We start from the raw sequence: 19,879 nt of genomic DNA on the forward strand, positions 1-19,879 counted from the left end.
GGTAAATGACCTTAATTAATTCCATTACATTTCTTTGTATCTTGAGTCATGATTTATGAGCTGCCAAAGGCAGTTATATCAGCAGTGGGTCGTGCATAATGAGAGCAGGTGTTCTTTTAAACATGCAGTCAAAGAGTGACACCCAGCCAGGCGATTATGTGAATATGTGCATTTGCCTGATATTACATCATTTATTTTTGCCAACTGTAAAACAGTTTTCAGAGTCAAAAGGATTTCCTCTCTGAGTAAGGATCAAGTTTTTACAATAGAGCTGAGTTTTATTCCACTAAGCACTTCTGACAGGTGTCATGTCATATTTGTGCAGCTTGCAGAGGCATTAGATAGCATGGCTCGACTGAATCAGTCGTCAGTGCAGAGTTTCTTGCACACGTGGACAGCTCTCTTGCTGTGAATGTCAAGTGTGAGTTATTGAACAGAGTCGTAGGTAGAGGAGTCTCTCACTGATCCTGGGCAGTTCTCCACCGCTCCTTAGCCCCTGGCGCTCGGCAGGTAAAGCACAACAAGCTCCAGATCAGTCCGACTTAGGGGATTATTTACTTAGACCCCGCTCAGAGCATCTGACTTCATTTCTCAAACACCCTTCATTTGGCAGTGCCAGTAGCATGGCAGTATCCTAGCATGTCAGTCCCAATCGCTCCCGCCTCACTTGTCTCAGGTCTGTGTTGGAGAGCAACAAAAAGAGGGATTTATCTGAGCTTTTTATGCACATTTTTTATTTCTTTTTTTAATCCCCATGGTTCATGCCCAAACCCAATTTATTGTTTTATTTTTCAAGAAAGCTGTCTCAGTGGCTTTAAAGACTGCTTAAAAAGCCAAGCAGTGTCGAGCCAGACACATTTTGTTTGCCGTCTTTGAGTAAAAGACGGAATTTTTCTGCCTTAACAAAACAAGCAAATTGCATTCTCTCTGTCCTCCGGCTCTGGATGTTATTTGTCGCCTGCCAAAGCAGCTTCACACCGTGTCTTATCTCTCTTAAATTGGCCACACAATAACAGCATCTTTTCTACTCTCTTGTCCCATTATAATTGTCACAGGTAAACACATTACTGGTTGTAGACCCTGAATTCAGTCGTTCTCGGCACGTCTTCACTGCCAAACATCTGCTTTGAAACGTTAGCCACCGGGTCAGTGGATCCCACCCCCTTTATTTATTCCTGACTGCCTTTTTGCTCCAGGACATCCAGCTCTCAACTGGGACGTGGTGTATGTGTGCCTGTATTCGTCTCTGTCTGCGTGTGTGCCGCAAGAGTGGCAAATTACTAATGAATAATGCAGGGTAATAGTGATGTGTTGACAACTCTGACAGCTAAGAGCTGCCGAGCTGTGTATCAGTGATAATGTGCCATTTCCCTTCTGTGCTCCTCCACTCCTTTATTACAGCAAATTGCATTTTTTTTTTATTTTCACCTCCCCACAACCCCACTGTCTATGTGTTTATGAGGGTTTTGTTGTACCACTAAACCTCAAAAAACAAACTACTTTCTGTTCACATTTTTTATTAACTCTTTAGTTTAATCTCTGATTGGTTTCTGGATTTATTTTGGCTCGTTTGTACCCAGACTCTGGCTTTGTAAGATACTGGTGATTTGAGTGTTTGGCTTCTCATTTAACCACCTAATGAATTCACTAGAGAGTCACTAGGTCTTTTCCCTTGTTTGGATTTTCAAAGAAGTGGATTCATACCTAAATTGAATGGGTTCTTTCTTTGTCCTCTCTTGGTCCTGATAGTTCATCATGTTGTTAAAATACAAACACAAACATTCTAACTCTGATCTGAAAAATAAAATAAAAGGTTGGTGTTTTTGAAGTAGACACTAGAGGATATGATTTTAAATGTGTTTTAGCCTCGTAAATTTAATTTTACACTCAATTGTTTTGCTATCAATCCGCCATAATGGTAATTGTAAAGCACAGATGGAAACGCAGAGCTTTGTTGGCCAACAGAGGAAGACAACTGGGAGTTTATTTCTCACTTTACAACCTGTACTGACAAGAGAGCACCAAATCATGCTTATTGTTCACATATGGTAAAGAACTATCTAGCCCACCATAAATGGATGGATATCAGCTAAACAGATGAAACAATTGTAAATTAAAACATTTGCCTGTTTTTAAAATTTCTTTTAAAAACTTTTTTTTTTAAGTTTTAAAAGTTTTAAAAACTACAACAGCTAAATTAGTTAATATGACATTTTAGCACTATGATGGAAACCCTGCAAAATCCACTTGATGGTTTAATCTGTGTTTTATCCTTGTAAATACCAGCTCTGTTAGATAAAGATTAAAAAAATCATGAAAGATCTCATTATTAAAGTTAACACAGTATAATTTTTTACTTTATAATGACACTAGAGAAAAAGTCAGGCCATCACCAGTCAGTAGGATTCAGCCTTTTGGCGCCCTGAACATGTGAAATGCCAATGTAATCTATCTGGTAATAATTTAAGACTATAGTTGAGATACATTCTGGCATGACTAAAATAGAGTTGAGTCAACCAGGTTTCTGGTTTTGTTCGACATAAGCGTACTAGAAAACATTCACGTAATGGCTAAGATGAGCCCATCCATCCATGTTCATCTACTTAAGAGGCGGGGAAAACCCTGCAAAGGTTTCCAGTTTGTTACGGGACTAATACAGAGAAACAAACAAACATTTACGCATAGAGCAGATTTAGAATCATCAGTTAACCTAGCATGTTTGTCTTTAGCGTGTGGGAGGAAGAACCCACACAGACATTGGGAAAAACATCCAAACGTCACACAGGAAGCTCCCACTGTTTGTCTGATGTTAACCAACAAGCAAAAGAACTGCTGTATTTATTGCGTTTGTCCAGATAACATGAAAAGAAGAGTGTGACACACATACAGAGAGTGAAATGAAGTGTCCAGATAACTTACCTGGCACACGATCGTGTGACAGATGATGAAATTTGTTAAAATTGGTTGTTAATGAAGTTGCTGATCAGCAGCAGCAGCAGCAGCAGCAGAAAAACACAAGCAACCTAAGAAGAACTTACAGTAACTAAAACGTCAGCAATTTTATCATCAAGGACACAGAGCATTGCTCGCAGTAACCAGTCAGAAAAATTCAAAGCAATTATTGTACTTAATAATGAGCAGAGAGCACTGTGTGGCTGTCACGTTTAATCCTAGAAACTGTTTAATTTCCAAGACTTACATGTTGTGTCCCTACACATCCACCTGCTCCCTCCACCTCTCACAGTTGTGACTGAAATAGCGAAACCCACAGTATGTAAATGTTAAATGTTTTGATGTTAAAATTTTGACCCCCTTGCATTTAATGATGCATGTGTTTGCATAATATTTTGCAGTGATTCTGGACTATGTTGAAGGAGGTCACTGCAAACCAAATTCCCCTGTGTGTTTGTGCGCCTTTGCTTTTTCTGAATACAAAATTTAGATGATGCATTTGTTATCTGAACCAAAGCTATTGGGCATAATTGGATTCTATAAAAATGAAAGTTTAAACTATTCTTCACTGGTGAGTTTTAATGATTTTTACCGTAACCGTATTATGTATTATCTTGAGGCAGGATTTGATTCATATCAAAGAATTAATCTCATGATTAAAGCAAATGAAAACAATTGTATCAAAGGCTAAGTGTGTGTGTCTGTACTAGAAGTAAGGTTGAGCCAGAACCTGCTACAAAAACATGTTATCCTCACAAATTAGTCACTGGCCCTATATTCTAATAAAGGGTTGTGGTTTAAGTAACTGTTCCGTAATGTAAATCGTGTGCAGTTCACTCTTAGTTCTTTTTATTTATTTATTTTTTAAATTCCTTCCCAGTCAGTTGAACACCCTCGCAATCCCTAATACATCTATCATCACTAACATCTATATCCATGATTGCATGTGAATTTTAAAAAAGTGGCAAGTTCGCAAAACATTTAGTATATGTTACAAGACAGATGTAATGAGAAAGGGGGGGGGTAATATATTCCTTGGAAATGGAAAAAGAATAGGCGTGAGAAGGTGTGTTAAATAGAAATGTTAGAGTTTTTCCACAAACTGATTAAATTCTTTCACTGGTCTTTCATGGGGATGGTATAAGCTAGTTAAAAAAAACAGTCCACAGGTTTATTGGGCAGCTCAGGTTTATTTTACGAGGAGGCTTTTGGATAACAGCAACAATACAATCGTGTGTTCAGCTGTGTGAGCTCCGTGAGTGAAAGTACTGCCGCTGTATTTCACCTTGATTTTACATCATGTGCACAAACCTCAGATTCAAACCGAAATTTAGACTTTGTGAACCATTTTAACCCTTTTTAAAACCCCCAACAGAAACTATAATTTTCATTTTATAATAAGTGTTCATACACAATAGAAAGATTTCTTCCCTTTTCTGCTGTCTATATGGAGGCATGCCTATTAAAGGATCTAATGTTGTTTAAGTCAAAATGGAACTTAATGTTTTGTAGTTAAAAAACCTTGACATGCCTCAAAAAAGTGGTGTACAACAGATGGTCAATGCCTAAGCACTGTATAACATTGTCAGCTATGAGAACATGCTTCATAATGTGAATGATTATTTACCTGCCGCATGAATGGGAGAGGACGTGCAAACGTTACCGCTGCTGCTGGGTTGAGATTCATGAGTCCGGAGCGGAATTAAAAACACGAGGTCATCACGTGTTTTGTGAGCAAATACTTTTGCATATTCGTAGTGTTTCCTCCCTTAAATGAAATATCTACTTTGCAAGTATTGCAAGTTGCCCTGTTGTCATCCGTTCTCGTAAAGTATAACCAAACTTTTGAGCGTTTGAGCCGCTTAGGCGCCGTGTTTCCTGCCAGGTAAATGACGCTCCGCAACGTGGTGACGTCATTCGGGGCGACTGGAATCGATAAGGGAATCATTTGCAAAAATGGCAAACAATTCCAAGGAATTGAAACAGTGGGAACCGGTTCTCAACAAGAACCGGGTTTCGATACCCATCCCTAGCCACACCTTAATGTTTGAATTCCTCTGGATTAACATCAGCACAAAAACTGTTTGCCAGGAGCTTCGTGGCTGAGGCTTTTGTCCTTATGGTGTTTTCTATGCAGATGTTTGTCTTTATACAGGGAGTGCAGAATTATTAGGCAAATAAGTATTTTGTCCACATCATCCTCTCCATGCATGTTGTCTTACCACAAGCTTTATAGGCTCGAAAGCCTACTACCGATTAAGCATATTAGGTGATGTGCATCTCTGTAATGAGAAGGGGTGTGGTCTAATGACATCAACACCCTATATCAGGTGTGCATAATTATTAGGCAACGTCCTTTCCTTTGGCAAAATGGGTCAAAAGAAGGACTTGACAGGCTCAGAAAAGTCAAAAATAGTGAGATATCTTGCAGAGGGATGCAGCAGTCTCAAAATTGCAAAGCTTCTGAAGTGTGATCATCGAACAATCAAGCGTTTCATTCAAAATAGTCAACAGGGTCGCAAGAAGCGTGTGGAAAAACCAAGGCGCAAAATAACTGCCCATGAACTGAGAAAAGTCAAGCGTACAGCTGCCAAGATGCCACTTGCCACCAGTTTGGCCATATTTCAGAGCTGCAACATCACTGGAGTGCCCAAAAGCACAAGGTGTGCAATACTCAGAGACATGGCCAAGGTAAGAAAGGCTGAAAGACGACCACCACTGAACAAGACACACAAGCTGAAACGTCAAGACTGGGCCAAGAAATATCTCAAGACTGATTTTTCTAAGGTTTTATGGACTGATGAAATGAGAGGGAGTCTTGATGGGCCAGATGGATGGGCCCGTGGCTGGATTGGTAAAGGGCAGAGAGCTCCAGTCCGACTCAGACGCCAGCAAGGTGGAGGTGGAGTACTGGTTTGGGTTGGTATCATCAAAGATGAGCTTGTGGGGCCTTTTCGGGTTGAGGATGGAGTCAAGCTCAACTCCCAGTCCTACTGCCAGTTTCTGGAAGACACCTTCTTCAAGCAGTGGTACAGGAAGAAGTCTGCATCCTTCAAGAAAAACATGATTTTCATGCAGGACAATGCTCCATCACACGCGTCCAAGTACTCCACAGCATGGCTGGCAAGAAAGGGTATAAAAGAAGAAAAACTAATGACATGGCCTCCTTGTTCACCTGATCTGAACCCCGTTGAGAACCTGTGGTCCATCATCAAATGTGAGATTTACAAGGAGGGAAAACAGTACACCTCTCTGAACAGTGTCTGGGAGGCTGTGGTTGCTGCTGCACGCAATGTTGATGGTGAACAGATCAAAACACTGACAGAATCCATGGATGGCAGGCTTTTGAGTGTCCTTGCAAAGAAAGGTGGCTATATTGGTCGCTGATTTATTTTTGTTTTGTTTTTGAATGTCAGAAATGTATATTTGTGAATGTGGAGATGTTATATTGGTTTCACTGGTAAAAATAAATAATTGAAATGGGTATATATTTGTTTTTTCTTAAGTTGCCTAATAATTATGCAGAGTAATAGTCACCTGCACACACAGATATCCCCCTAAAATAGCTAAAACTAAAAACAAACTAAACACTACTTCCAAAAACATTCAGCTTTGATATTAATGAGTTTTTTGGGTTCATTGAGAACATGGTTGTTGTTCAATAATAACATTATTCCTCAAAAATACAACTTGCCTAATAATTCTGCACTCCCTGTATATGCCCTTATTAGAAAAAAATATTAAATGTCTAATAAAAATCCAACATTTTCCCGTAAAATAATAACTACCTAAGAAATCTACACAAGTTCTAAGCTACACACATATACATGGACTGTATTATTATTGGCAAATTCAGCACATAACGAAAATACAATGCCTGCAAGCACGCTGTCTTTACTTTAATGCTCACAGACACTATTATTTTCTGGGAGAGCCAGTGATGATCTAATAATAAGCGTTCACAAAATAAGCAAAGACCATACAGCATCAGCTATGCACCGACTATTATGAAAATATCTCCAAGCAAAAATATCTAAAAACATTCACTTACACATTATTTACAGACAAATAAATTGCACTGGATCACCAACTTTCCGTTAATAACAGGCTGATGTGCATTTTTGGCTACTGTGCAGTAGTAGAGCAATGAAAAACTGGTCTCTTTTGATACTCCAAAAGTGGTTTTTTTTTTCACATGGAATTGGCTTTGATTGTTGGAGTTTTCTATCAGAACTGAAGGATTTTACCTTGCAATATAAAGCACCTTAAGGTGACTATTGTTGTGAGTTGCCGCTATATAAAAAAACCCCAATTGAGCTGAATTGAAGCTGTTCATCATGCAATGCATTTTCAACTGCTGCCTTGACAGATGTTAGCTCCGAGCTCTCAAGCCAGCAAAGAAATTGTATTTGGGCTATGAGCCTACATTCTGCTGTGGTCAGGGGTTGATTCTGATGATCTGCTCGGTGTTGCTGTTTTTGATTGCTTCGTCAGAGGTGCCATAACAGAGAGAGCTATTATGCTGTTAAGCTGTAGCCCATGGAGCAGATACAGATAAACATTAAAACATTAATTCAGCATTCATACATTTAATTTTGATTATTTTATATGCATATAGACTAACAGTCAAAGATTTGTACATACCTTCTCATTAAAAGTTTTTCTTGATTTTCATGAGTATTTTACATTGTAGAGTCTCACTGAAGGCATCACAATTATGAATGAACACTTACGGAATTATGTGATAAACAAAAGAGTGTGAAATAACTCAAAACATGTTTATATTTTAGATTCTTAAAAAAATTCCACTCTTTGCTTTGATTACTGCTTTGCACACTCTTGGCATTCTCTCGATGAGCTTCATGAGGTCGTCACCTGAAATGGTTTTCCAACTGTCTTGAAGGAGTTCCCAGAGATGCTGAGCACTTGTTGGTCCTTTTGTCGTCACTCTGTGGTCCATCTCATTCCAAACCATCTCGACTGGGTTTAGGTCAGGAGACTGTGGAGGCCAGGCCATCTAGCGCAGCACCATCACTCTCCTTCTTGGTCAAATAGCCCTTACACAGCCTGAAGGTTTGTTCGGGGTCATTGTCCTGTTGAAAAATAAATGATGATCCAACTAAACGCAAAATGATTGGGATTGTGTGTCGCTGCAGGATGCTGTGTGGTAGCCATGCTGGATCAGTGAGCCTTCAATTTTGAATAAATCCCCAACAAAGCACCTCCACACCATCACACCTTCTCCATGCTTCACGGTGGGAACCATGCATGTAGAGACCATCCATTCACTTTTTCTACGTCAAACAAAGACACCACAGGTGGAACCAAAGAAGTCAAATTTGGACTCATTACACCAAAGCACAGATTTCCACTGGTCTAATGTCCTAGTGTTTCTTGGCCCAAATATATCTCTTCTGCTCGTTGCTTTTCCTTAGTTGTGGCTTCTTATTGATTTATTTATTTAGCGGATGATCTATTATTTTGTATTGCAACTGAATGATGAGAAAATGACCGAAGTGGTGGCCAAAATATTAATTTCCTCGGGAGCTCACTATATCGTCATCATCAGAAAATAGAGAAGCGTGAATGCTTTTGGATACAACCTTTATCTCACATGGAAAAATCAGACTGTAAATCATCTGCAGAAAACAAGCAACACATAAGAAACCCTTTTTAAAAGATTATCTCAGTATTTACTTCAGAACACAGCTGGTTTTGGTTGTGAAGTTTAATTGGCACAGTTCCTGCTTGTCAAGATTTTCTGACTCATTTTGTGTACTGGCTTCTTGCATGTAGCAACAGTAGTTTTACTATAGTTCACACTGTGTGCTTTAAAGTCTAGTGAATGGAATAGAGTGCTGTCCATGGTCCTAACCCTGAAACAGTATCTTCAAAGTATTGTTTGCAGGTTTTGCATTTGTATTTTAATTTGGAGACAAAAAAGGGTTTAATTAACATCCTTCAAACAATATGGTTTAATGAATTAATTCAATTAATTCAAGAAGGATGTAATATTTGTTTGTTTTCTAAGTCTGTCTTTACACATACTGATCTACTAACATTAATAACTCTGCAGCTTTGGCCTCTTTAAACAGAAATAGAAAGAAGTCATTTGTCTAGAACTAAATAATCTGAACTTAATCTTGAGCCCACACTATGAAAGCTCATAGCAGTCGCAGTAGTAGTCTTTACTGACCTTTTGGGAATTCATTTGTGTTTGTGACAACTGATGGATAAATATAACCACAATAAAGAAGAAATCACAGGTGCAGACGTTATATCCCACATATAAAAATAACACTGATATATAATAACAGCAGAAATATAACCAAGAATCAAAGCACACCAATGTTAAAGGAACTCAACTGTCATATAAGTTTTGTGCTTTTTTTTGTGGTTTACAGAAGGTAAAGAAGTGTGTTCAAGACCACTACATCTCCCTTTCTGTTGTCATGCTCTACATTTATTGTTTTTGGAATTATTTTTTCTTGATCACAATATCCACTTCTGAAAGCTAACAATAAGTCTTTTTAGTCATCTTTAAATTAAAAATTCCAGCTTTTAATTTTTTTTAAATGTTATTAAGCTCGTCTTTGTCCTATGTGTTATTGAACTGAATGTCCTTGAAGGTTTTGTGCTGTTGGTAAAACAAAACAAGCCATCTGAACACACCTCCTCGGGACGTGCGTAACTATAACAAACACCTTCCACTGTTTTCTGACAGTTTTTAAGAAAAAAATAAGCTGAAGTGAACAATAATGAAAATAATTTGTAGTTTCAGACCTAATTTATTCATTTGTTTATTTTAATGATGGTGTCGTATAATTGGATGCTCTAAATGAATTTTCATTGCACCTCTCCGTACTGATGCTGCATTACACGGTGGTCATGTCCCATTTCATTTATCATTATCGGTGTCATGCAGTGCACTGCATTTAATTTATTCACAGTCTAAGGCTCCTGGTGGTGTTTTGCATTGCAGAGAAGAGTGGCCCTCGGGGTATGTGGGGGGGCCCCTGCCTGGAAGAGGCTAGGGAAGCACATTTTATGACCCGCTTCAGGTGTTACTAATCAGGTTTCTTAAAAAAAATCTTGAGTCTGTGTGCTCTGTGTTTGAAAATGATCAAAGCTCACTTTTTTTCAACTTTGATGGGTCAGAGCTCACAAACTACGGGTCTGATGATGATGGTGATGAAAGGATAATGCATGTTGTTATTGACCGGCCTGCTTCACTCACAGGGGATGACTGCTGTGAATGAAGCTAATCATGTTACGGTTGGAAGGAGGACTCAAGCGCAGGACTCCGGTACTGATGCTTACAAGAAGAGTTTATTTACAAGTCACCAGGTGTATATACAAGAATGTGCAGGGGGGTGTTATATACAGCTGAGTGGGGGAAGAAGGGGTCTCCAGGGAAGTCCAAGGGAAAGCATACGTTCTTCAGAATATCCACTCACACGATCACAGGTTCACACTCCAACACTGCCACACGGGAAACACACGGGGAAAAATCCAAGAGGTTCTGTAGACAGGGAGACAGGGTTAAGGACGATGCACAGAGGAAAACACTCTTCACTAAACTTGCTGTAGCTTTGACTTTACTAACGCGTGGTAGACAACGATCCAGCGACGAACAGCAGTCACCTCCTGGCTTAAATGCTGCTCCCCTTAATGAGACACCTGGGTCTCATCTCCCGAGGGCGTGGACCAAGGGCATGAACCCACAGTGAGTTCCGCCCCGGCGAGAGAGAAGAGGAAGAGAAACAGAGAGGGCTGATCAGCGTGCAGCTGATCCGCCTGGCCGTGACAAATCAACAACATCAAGCATTTCTCAGCCCTCAAATTTTTTTATATACAGCCACTGTGAATGTTACAACCCCCTAAATTATCACTGTACATAATATTTATTTGGTCTCTAAAATTAGAAACATTTCTCATGTGAAACTTGACATATGGTTATGCATCTGCCAGCTTTCTTGCTGTTCTGTAGATATATATACATTTGAGCTGAGGCTCAGATCCAGAGCAGCCTACGCTAAGAACATCTGTTAGGATAATTATAATTCTCAGATCAGCTGAATTACAATCACACAAGAGAGAAGTGTACAAGGGGCTGAAAAATGGCATACTTAAAACTTTGTGCTTGTTTTTATTTTTTTATATTTCAATGCAAATGATTAGGATTTTTATGCAAATGAATATTACAGTGCATTATCTTTGTGTGTTGCAGGATCCAGTCCGGCTCCTACCTCAGCACGGGCTGGTTCACGCTCATCCTCGCCATGGACATGTGCAAAGAGATCCATATCTACGGCATGATAAATGACACCTATTGCAAGTAAGACATGAACTGTCACACTCTCGCTACCCGCTCCCACATCTTCCTTCCTCTATACTTGCATGAAAAATGCACGCGTTCCTACAAAACTTTGAAAACTCCATTCACATTCACCCCAGCGCCGGCCAATCACAACCTCCCATAACCACGGTCTGCCCTGTTACATTTCCAATGCCTCAGTTTGGATTTAATGGCTGAGTTTCTATGCTGAAATCCATATTGGGTTCTCTGTGCCATGAATACCATTATGTTTCCCTGCCTAGAATACCCAGCAGGCAGCAGTCTCTCTTTGGCTGCGGGTGGCTGGGCTCCAGCACCCCAATTCCTCCTCTGCTTCGAGTTTTATTTGTATATCGGGCCCGTCGTCTTCTCTCTGACTCCGGGGTGAGTGATTACTGTCTGACTGCGAGGCCATGGGAGGGATGACAAACAAGATGCTCTTGCTCTGGGCATGGCTGCTCAGTCTCAAGTCATCTCAGCCTTGATGATCTCGCCTCCTCTCGCAGCTCTACCTGAGCTCTCTCTATCCCCCAAATCAAACACTTTTACCTAATGCACACTGAAAATCCTGCTTTTTATCCTCTCTGTGCAGCCCGTGCACAGCAGGAGCTGAAATAAAGACACATGGCAGAGCGAAGCGATAATTCAACCAGCACGGAGGATTTTATGATTCAGTGAGGCAGTTAAGGGCCAGTTTTCTCTCCCTGCCTCTCTCATTTATTTCCCTCCATCCTGCATAGGACAGGAATATATTGTGTTTCACCAAGTTTCTGAATTGACAGTTTAGAGTCACGCAAAGTGCTTCTGTCAGCTGGATGCTCCAGAACAACAAGGAGAAGGAAACTTTTGTGTGGCAATATTCATGGTTTTAGGTTAGGATTGACCCCAGTGGTTCTGTGGCAGTGGTGCTTCAACAGGTGCTGCAGAGAGGGTGAAATTGAATTTATTTGTCAACACTGGTTCACACTGTGTGACACAGAGGAGAGGCAGTGATTGGGCTTTGTATTACTGTAAGCTGGCAGACAGCCACGGTCGCTTTCCCGCTGTGGAGTCACTGGCTGCCGTGATGGCTGTTTCCCTTCTCTCTGTATTCATTCTCTCAGTGCAATTGTTACACAAGTCATCCTCTCATAAAGCTGTCACTCGCCATTAGAAACCAGTGGCAGAGTGCACAATGAACCTTATCCATTGCTCCAAGCTTCCTTCTGTTTTTATTGATCCCTTCTTTTGAATGCAAACTCTAAACCGAGCAACGCATCGTGAAATCCATTACTGTACATTACTGAGCTTGCTGCATGTTTTCAGATTTACTTTGTCTCAGAATAGAAGTGAATCTGTTGTGATGTAAATCAGAGTTTAGTTAAAAGACTATTTATTGAATAAATGCGGGCGCCGACAGCAGCCCCTTTTTTCAAATAAGGTAGACCTGCCGAGTAGAAGCCTTTGCTCGCGGCAGAATCAGCTCGAATTACTGAACACCGTCTCAAAGGAGCTTCGTTTTAATGGTTTAATAATTGAATTTGTTTTCTTACTTTGGATTTTTATTTATTTTAAGCCAAAACCAAGAACGCTAAATGTATTCTTAACTGTGAGAAAGAGAAGATTGAAAATTTTAACAATATATATTCATCAATATGTTTATATATTTAACAATATGTGAATACTCAAACATCAGTCATGGTTTTAATTTGATATGCAGTAGAAAAATAAATACCTATATGTTTGTTTTTTTTAAACCTGAGTGACTAGTGCAAACACATTTTCTCGGGGTGCTGTGGTTACACACACACATGCATGTTATGTTGTGAATCTAAATTGGTCCTAGCTGTGAATGCCTGTCTCTCTGAGTTAGCCCAGCGATGAACTAGCGACCTGCCCAGGATGTACCTTGTATCTGTGAGAGCTGGGATGGGTTTGTGAGCTGTGACCTTAGTTGGATAAGCAGTTAAAAAGCTGGCTGGATAACTGGATGGATAGACATTAGACAAATAGTCTACTACTATAACAGTCTCTACTTTGCAGGGCAGCTTTTTCACAATTTTTGAGACTTTAGGCAGGGATTTGCTCCCATTTATACACGACAGCATTAACAGGATGTAGAGTGATGAACTCTGGCCTGGAGATCCTATTCCAATTCATCCAACTGAGAAAACCTTTTCTTTACTGACCTCGATTTGTGCCTGTGGGATTTGCCATGTTGAAACAGGAGCAGGCTGCCATCAGTGTCTGCCATAGCAAATTAAAAATGTTCCCTGACAAACATGTGTACACCTGGGTAAATAAAATAGCTTAGCATATGTACAAACCCAATTCCCAAACAGCTGGGACACTGTATAAAATGAAAAACAGAATGTAATGATTTACAAACCCATGAACCCATATTTTACTCACAATATAGGGAACATATGAAGTTTTCAAATTCTGGGAGAGGAATGTTGTCCCATTCTTGGCTGCTCAAGAGTCATGGGTTGCATTTGTCATGTTTTTTGTTTCATGATGCTCCAAATGTTTTCAATTGGTGAGATATCTGGACTGCAAACAGTATGTACCTGTATATACCTTTCAGCATTAATGGTGTCTTTTCAGATGTATAAGCCGCCAAATCTACAGACTGTGATGTTCTCATAACATCAGACTTTTGAACTGAACACTGATAACAAGCCAAATACTCCTTTTCCTCTTGGAGTCACAAAACATAAAAGTGGAAAACTGCTCTGGGGTCAGATGAATTGAAATTTCGATTCATTTTGGAAAACATGAACATCTCGTGCTCTAGACTAAAATTTATGTATGAGATATGGGACAGAATCACGCCTGTTTTTAATGCTCGGCTGTGAGGGTCCAAAGATCATGAGCATCCAATCGATTTCTCCAGATTTTACATTGAGGAACATTACTCTCGGGTTAGGGTTAAATCAACATTCAAAGGTGTACAGAGGTGAACAATCTGTTACCAAAGTGTAAAAAAGTAAACAAAAAGATTTGTACTTAATGGATAATTCAAAGGCAGGCAGACTGACGTAACACGAAGCTGAACATGTCCCATCAATACATCAGTTAAATTGAAAAGCAAGATTAGGACCCCAAGCATTTTCATATTAATAACAAGATGTCAGTATTTCAATTCCAAATAATTGATACACACATGGTGCCTTTATCACAGTTTCATAAATGTTCATAAAGGCTACAGTGCAGTTAGTTTACTCAATTTTTAATACTATACTACCACAGTATACACTTTTGTTAGACGTTTGTATGCTATGTCGGTGCATTTCTCCAACATCAGAATTGACACAGCAGAACTAGAGATCATGTTTTTTTTAACACACTCATTCTTCTTCCTTGTCAAAACCTACCGCCCACAGTACTCACAGTGCAACTGAACCACTGACAGGTCAGCTGGAAATTCGAATGTAATATGTGTGGTGGCTAATGAAGCCTCAAGCTGATCTCAGACACAGATGAGGAGTGGGCTGAATTTTTTTAATAGCTTTTTTCCCACATATGCAGTGCCATCCCCAAGTGAAGAGGGTGTACTGAGAAAATGGAACGAGTGCTTTGAGGAGCTCATGAATGAAGAAAATGAGAGCAAGAAGAGGAAAATTGGTCAATCAGAAAGTGCTGAGAATTAGGAAGGAGGAAGTGAGGGCAGATGTGAAGAGTGGAAAGCAGCTGATATGGGTGTGACATACCTGTGGAGGGTATGGAGATGTCTAGGAGAGAGGGCAGTGGACTTTTTAACCAGACTGTTGGAGAATGCCCGAAGAACAGAGAAGTCTATTGGTACTGATTTTCAACAGCAAGTGTCATGTGCAGAGCTGTAGTAACTACAGAGGTATAAAGCTGATAACCCATATCATGATGATATAGGAAAGAGTTGTTGAAGCTAGACTGAGAAAACAGCTGACGATCAGTGAGGATGAGTGTCAGGGGTAATTTGGGACTGAAAGAAAAGACTGTAGTAAGAACTGCTATGGTTTGGAGACAGTGGCACTAACAAAAAGACAGAAGGCGAAGCTGGAGGTGGCAAAGTTAAAGATGTTAAGGTTTTCACTGAGTGTGACCAGGATAGCCAAAATTAGAAATGAGTTTATTAGACAGACGGCTCAGGTTGAGCCGTTTGGAGACAAAGTCAGGGAGATATAGCAGAGATGGTCTGTACATGTGCAGAGGAGGTATAGTGCCACTCCCAAACAATTGTAGATGAAAGTTTGTCTAAATAATGTGTAAATAATCTTCTTCTTCTTCTTCTTTTTAGGACAGAGGATTACAAAAAAGTTCCCTACCATTATTACGAGGCGGGCAGCCGAGACGAGTGTGCTGAGTATCTCCTGCATGAGAGTGCCCCATATGGAGGACACCGTTTCATCACGGAGAAGTCCGTTTTTGCCAAGTGGGCAAAGTCTCATGCCATCAAGTTCTTCAACCCACCGTGGCAGCTGTCGTGACCCTGGCTGAAGCAGCATGGAAGCATCATTATCATCATCATCATCATAACTATCATCCACAGAGACAAAATGAATCTCTGCAGTTACACTAACCAACACACAGCCATTTTTGCCCAAATCCCAGCCCATATCTATTAATAAAGGTTGTTTTTAAAGTCCTGGTTGGGTACACATGGAGCCTCATACAAAAAAAAGAAAAAAAATTACATAAAAGTTTGACCAATGTGAACAGCAATGACACATCTCCTGCTTTTTTGAATTTAAAGCCCTCTCCTGAATTTTAGAGCTGAGGCCTGCTGCTGTGCACTGACTAATCGATCCGCTCGCTGCTCTGTGAGTCTAGCGAAGGATGGTTTGAACTTTAAAAAAAGGAGAAGAAACAAGCGTCCGTCAACTCGCAGTGACCTCAGTGGCTCAGATTTCCGTATTCTCTACACATCACAGAGGCCGAATTTACATTTTCTCTCAAAGCTGTAGCAGAAGAAGCGCTTAGCTGCCACCGTGGAGGCGAGTGGCATCAGCTTGGACGTCTGACAAGCTCGTCCACTTTGTTTCCTCTGCGTGTCTGTCTTCTGTCAGGCTGTAATTAATCTATAACGAGTATCATTCAGGCCTTCATCTCTGACTGAGCGAGTGGTGAAGGCAGATGCTCTGTCAGATTCAATTTTACTCCGTTCTGTTCAAAGACGCTTCAAAACAAGGTCACGAGAAAAAGACAGCACTAGCAGATTGCAGTCAAACTTGAAGGTAAACCAGAGGTGGAGATGTAAATCAGCTTTTTTGCTTCTGTGTGGTCATACATGCAACTTAAAGGTGTCCTCTTTATGTTATTTTTTTTTCTTTTTATAATGCTGTGAAATTGACGATTAAGACACATGTTGCGGTGTTGGCCTGATGTCCTGATAGTTTGCTAATGTATTCCCGCGGAGATAAATTGTTAATTCTCTTGAACAGTGTGCCAATCGACAGTGTGAGTATCACAGCGCACAGAATGATGTGCAATTAGAAGCTTCGTCTTTACGGAAGGAGTTAAGTCATTTGTGACCCTGCGGAGAGAGAGATTTATATGTGCAGTGAAACCATTTGAAGTTAATTGTATTCTGTTATCATTGTGCCTGCAACATACTCTGAAGTTCATCGTATAGACACAAAGGAAGATGCTCTCTCTCGTACTCTCATCCAGCTTTGTGCCTCTTTGTGTAAAGCTTTGCTGCGTGAACGCATCTTCCCATTTGTCTCTGGTTGGAGCGTGCGTGTCTCTTGGCTCGGGCCATTACATTTGAATACATCTGTTCCAGGACGGTGAAGAATAATCAGTGAAGTGGTGAGGTGTGTATGCTGGCTGGTAGCTGTGAATGTGACCAAGACTGCCTCTCCCGAGGCTGTGATTAGTGTCCTGGTCAGAGCGGTGGCCCAGAGGGGAGGACTGGACCGACTCAAAGACTTTAAATACAGACTGCGCGATGCAAACACTCCCTGGTGATTGCAGCTGAGATCCAGAGTCTCAGAATTGCTGCAAATCAATGCCTAACAACACACGGAGGCTATGCTGTTTGTCTGTGAGCACTGATGTGGTGATTTGCAGGTCAAGTTTACAGGTTAAAACTTGACTGAAAATAAGCATGAAATCCATTAGATTTTTTTGAGGTCCATTTGTAGCTTTTTCTAATACTTTCACTTAAAAGAAAAATGGGGGTTTGGGGGTGAAAAGTCACATTTTGACATATCAGCAGAGTTTCGGCAACTCTGCACTCACTGCATTTCATTTGAAACCAGGTACCACCTACACATTGAAATTCAGTGCTTCAGATTCTCTGTAAGTTATTTGTAACCTAGTAATCTTGTGTGAGAACCCTTCTAGACCCGTAAAAACATAGAACATGGGTGTCTGAATGTACTTGCTGATGGCACAGGAACGATTAAGAAGGTGCTTAATGTTGCTAAAACTTCATGGCAGCTATAACTTGAATACATGTATTCGGATAGTAAGTAGGAAAAACAATTGTAACGATGCAATGACCATATAAAAAACTCATTTTTGATCTTAACTTGTTGGCCTTATAGCCCCCCACCCCCACCCCCCCACCCACCCCCAACATCTAAGCTGCTTTTAAGGCCCATAAGATGTAGCTGGAGACCTTGAAAAACAAAGGTATTGGATGTACCTCAAGATTAAAGGCACCTTGTGGAGTTTTTTTTAAATCAATAAAGAACATTTAGATTTACATTCAGAAGTCATTGTGCGTATCCTTGAGGTTTAACAGCTACAATGAATGGATTCCCTACTCAAAAAACACTCTCATAGCCCCATTTTGTGACAAACAAAATGTGGAGCCACTCGTAGAAAAAAAGAAACAAACAAACATTCAATATCAGCAATATTAGAGGTCACAAACTCCACAAAGTACTTTTAAAGGTTTTTCTTTTTTCAGAGTTTTCTACTTTGAAGAGGTACACTAAAGGACTTTAAGGCTCCACCTCTAACAGTTTACTTTGTAACAGTTTTCTAAACTCTCTCTGTCAGTGTTGTTTGCCTGAAGCCGTTTTTCACACATGCACTTTGGACAATTTTGTGAGAATCAGGTTGGGATATTTTCCACAGTTGTCTTTCCTCATATGTATCGCACAGCAGGAAATAGTCAGTTTTAGATGCGTTCGCCATCCTGGAAATACTCTGTGTTGTTTAGGTGAGGGAGCTGCCTAAATAAGACTTCCTGGAGGCATTACACATGATGCACTCGCTGCATGTAATATTAGATGCTCTGCTCTCACATCGGCACACGTCATACAGCCTTTGTACAAGTGAGCTGGCGGGTTAAAGACCAGCTAATGGCTGATTTAATTGCATTAGACATTTGCAGTCTCACCTCCACCTTTGTTGGGTTAGTCCTAGAAAGGTTCTGTGCAGCAGTCCATGCGTGAAAACTGCTTTTTGTTACAATTTTTTGTGTTCAAGTTTATTTATTTGAATCCCTAAATCAGTCAAAAACTAACAAAGTAGTTTAAGTTTTGAACGAAAGTTACAGTAATGGGGTCTAACCATTATTTCCATGGTCTAGACAGAACTTTCTTGCAGGCTTATAAGAAATCCTATTGAGATTACACTTCGACTGCTTGATCTGTATGACAGCTGAGCAAAGCCTTCCCCTGATGAAGACAGTCTTCTGTGATTGAAAGCTGTGGAAAAAGCTGGCATGTGGATTTTATTGTCAATTTTAGGGCAGTTTTAGCGCATCAGTAAAATCAAGCTTTCTGCGTTCTTGTGTATCTGATGCACTTCTGAAAACAACAGTATGTTTCAGTCCAAGAGAGCACAGCGAAAGCTCTGCATCTCTACTTAAAACTGTTGTCACCTTGTCACTCGTTATAAGTCAGCCCAGCTGATGAGCGCATCGGCAAAATGTAAAACCACGCTGCTTTAAATTCCTCCCGGTGTAGCTCAGCGGATAGGAGACGGCCGTAACACAGGCAGGGTCAGCGGTCAGATTTCCTCGGGGATGGCGCGTGTTCAAGAGGTGTTTGGAATCCCAGCACGACGGGTAGCAGTGGATCAAAGTGTCCTCCACATGTACGTGAAGTATTAGAGCATGAAAATGAAATCTGGGCCGGCAGAGTTGGAAATCATGCTTCTTCTCCTTCCCGTGGGGAAAAAACAGCCATAGACACTGAAGCGTGGATAGGTACAGTAGGCCATGCATGTTAAACATTTAACATACATGTTTTATACATCTCGCTCAGCACGCAATTGTGCAGTCATCTGGCAGCTCTCCAACAGGCAGTTGCATTTCTGCTGTAGTTTTCAACCTACATTGTAAAGTGCTTCACATCAATACAAGAAACAGACTTGCTGTGAGACATGTTTGACGTGTTTTTAGGGTTTTTTGATGAATTATTTGAAGGCTTTTTGTTTGTTTACTCACAAGTGGAAGAAGAGTGCTGTTTTTTTCTGTTTATCTCCAATCCTCCTTTTGTGGCATGTTTTTAATTTAAGCATTGATGCCTTTTTTGTTTGTTTGTTTGTTTTTTGTTGATGCACTCGTTTGTGTGCAGTCGTTTTTTTTCTGCTGCTGCAGGCCACATAGTTGGTTATTACCTGAGCAACAGACACTGCATTGTTCTCAGCTGGAGCACACTGGATGAA

At 40.4% G+C, this 19,879-nt stretch overlaps 1 protein-coding gene across 2 annotated transcripts in view; it reads left to right on the plus strand.

Annotated features, from left to right (window-relative positions):
• Positions 1 to 17,816, plus strand: part of st6galnac3 (ST6 (alpha-N-acetyl-neuraminyl-2,3-beta-galactosyl-1,3)-N-acetylgalactosaminide alpha-2,6-sialyltransferase 3) — a 113,372-nt gene extending 95,556 nt beyond the window's left edge. For both annotated transcript variants that reach the window (XM_082514834.1, XM_082514835.1), the window contains 2 exons: positions 11,183 to 11,290; positions 15,549 to 17,816. In XM_082514834.1, the coding sequence (XP_082370960.1) occupies positions 11,183 to 11,290; positions 15,549 to 15,738 (298 nt within the window). In that variant the 3' untranslated portion in view covers positions 15,739 to 17,816. The remainder of the gene's footprint in view (positions 1 to 11,182; positions 11,291 to 15,548) is intronic.
• The last annotated feature ends 2,063 nt before the right edge of the window (positions 17,817 to 19,879 follow it).

This window comes from Aulonocara stuartgranti (assembly GCF_965226115.1).
Source record: "Aulonocara stuartgranti genome assembly, chromosome: 18".
Taxonomy (NCBI): domain Eukaryota; kingdom Metazoa; phylum Chordata; class Actinopteri; order Cichliformes; family Cichlidae; genus Aulonocara; species Aulonocara stuartgranti.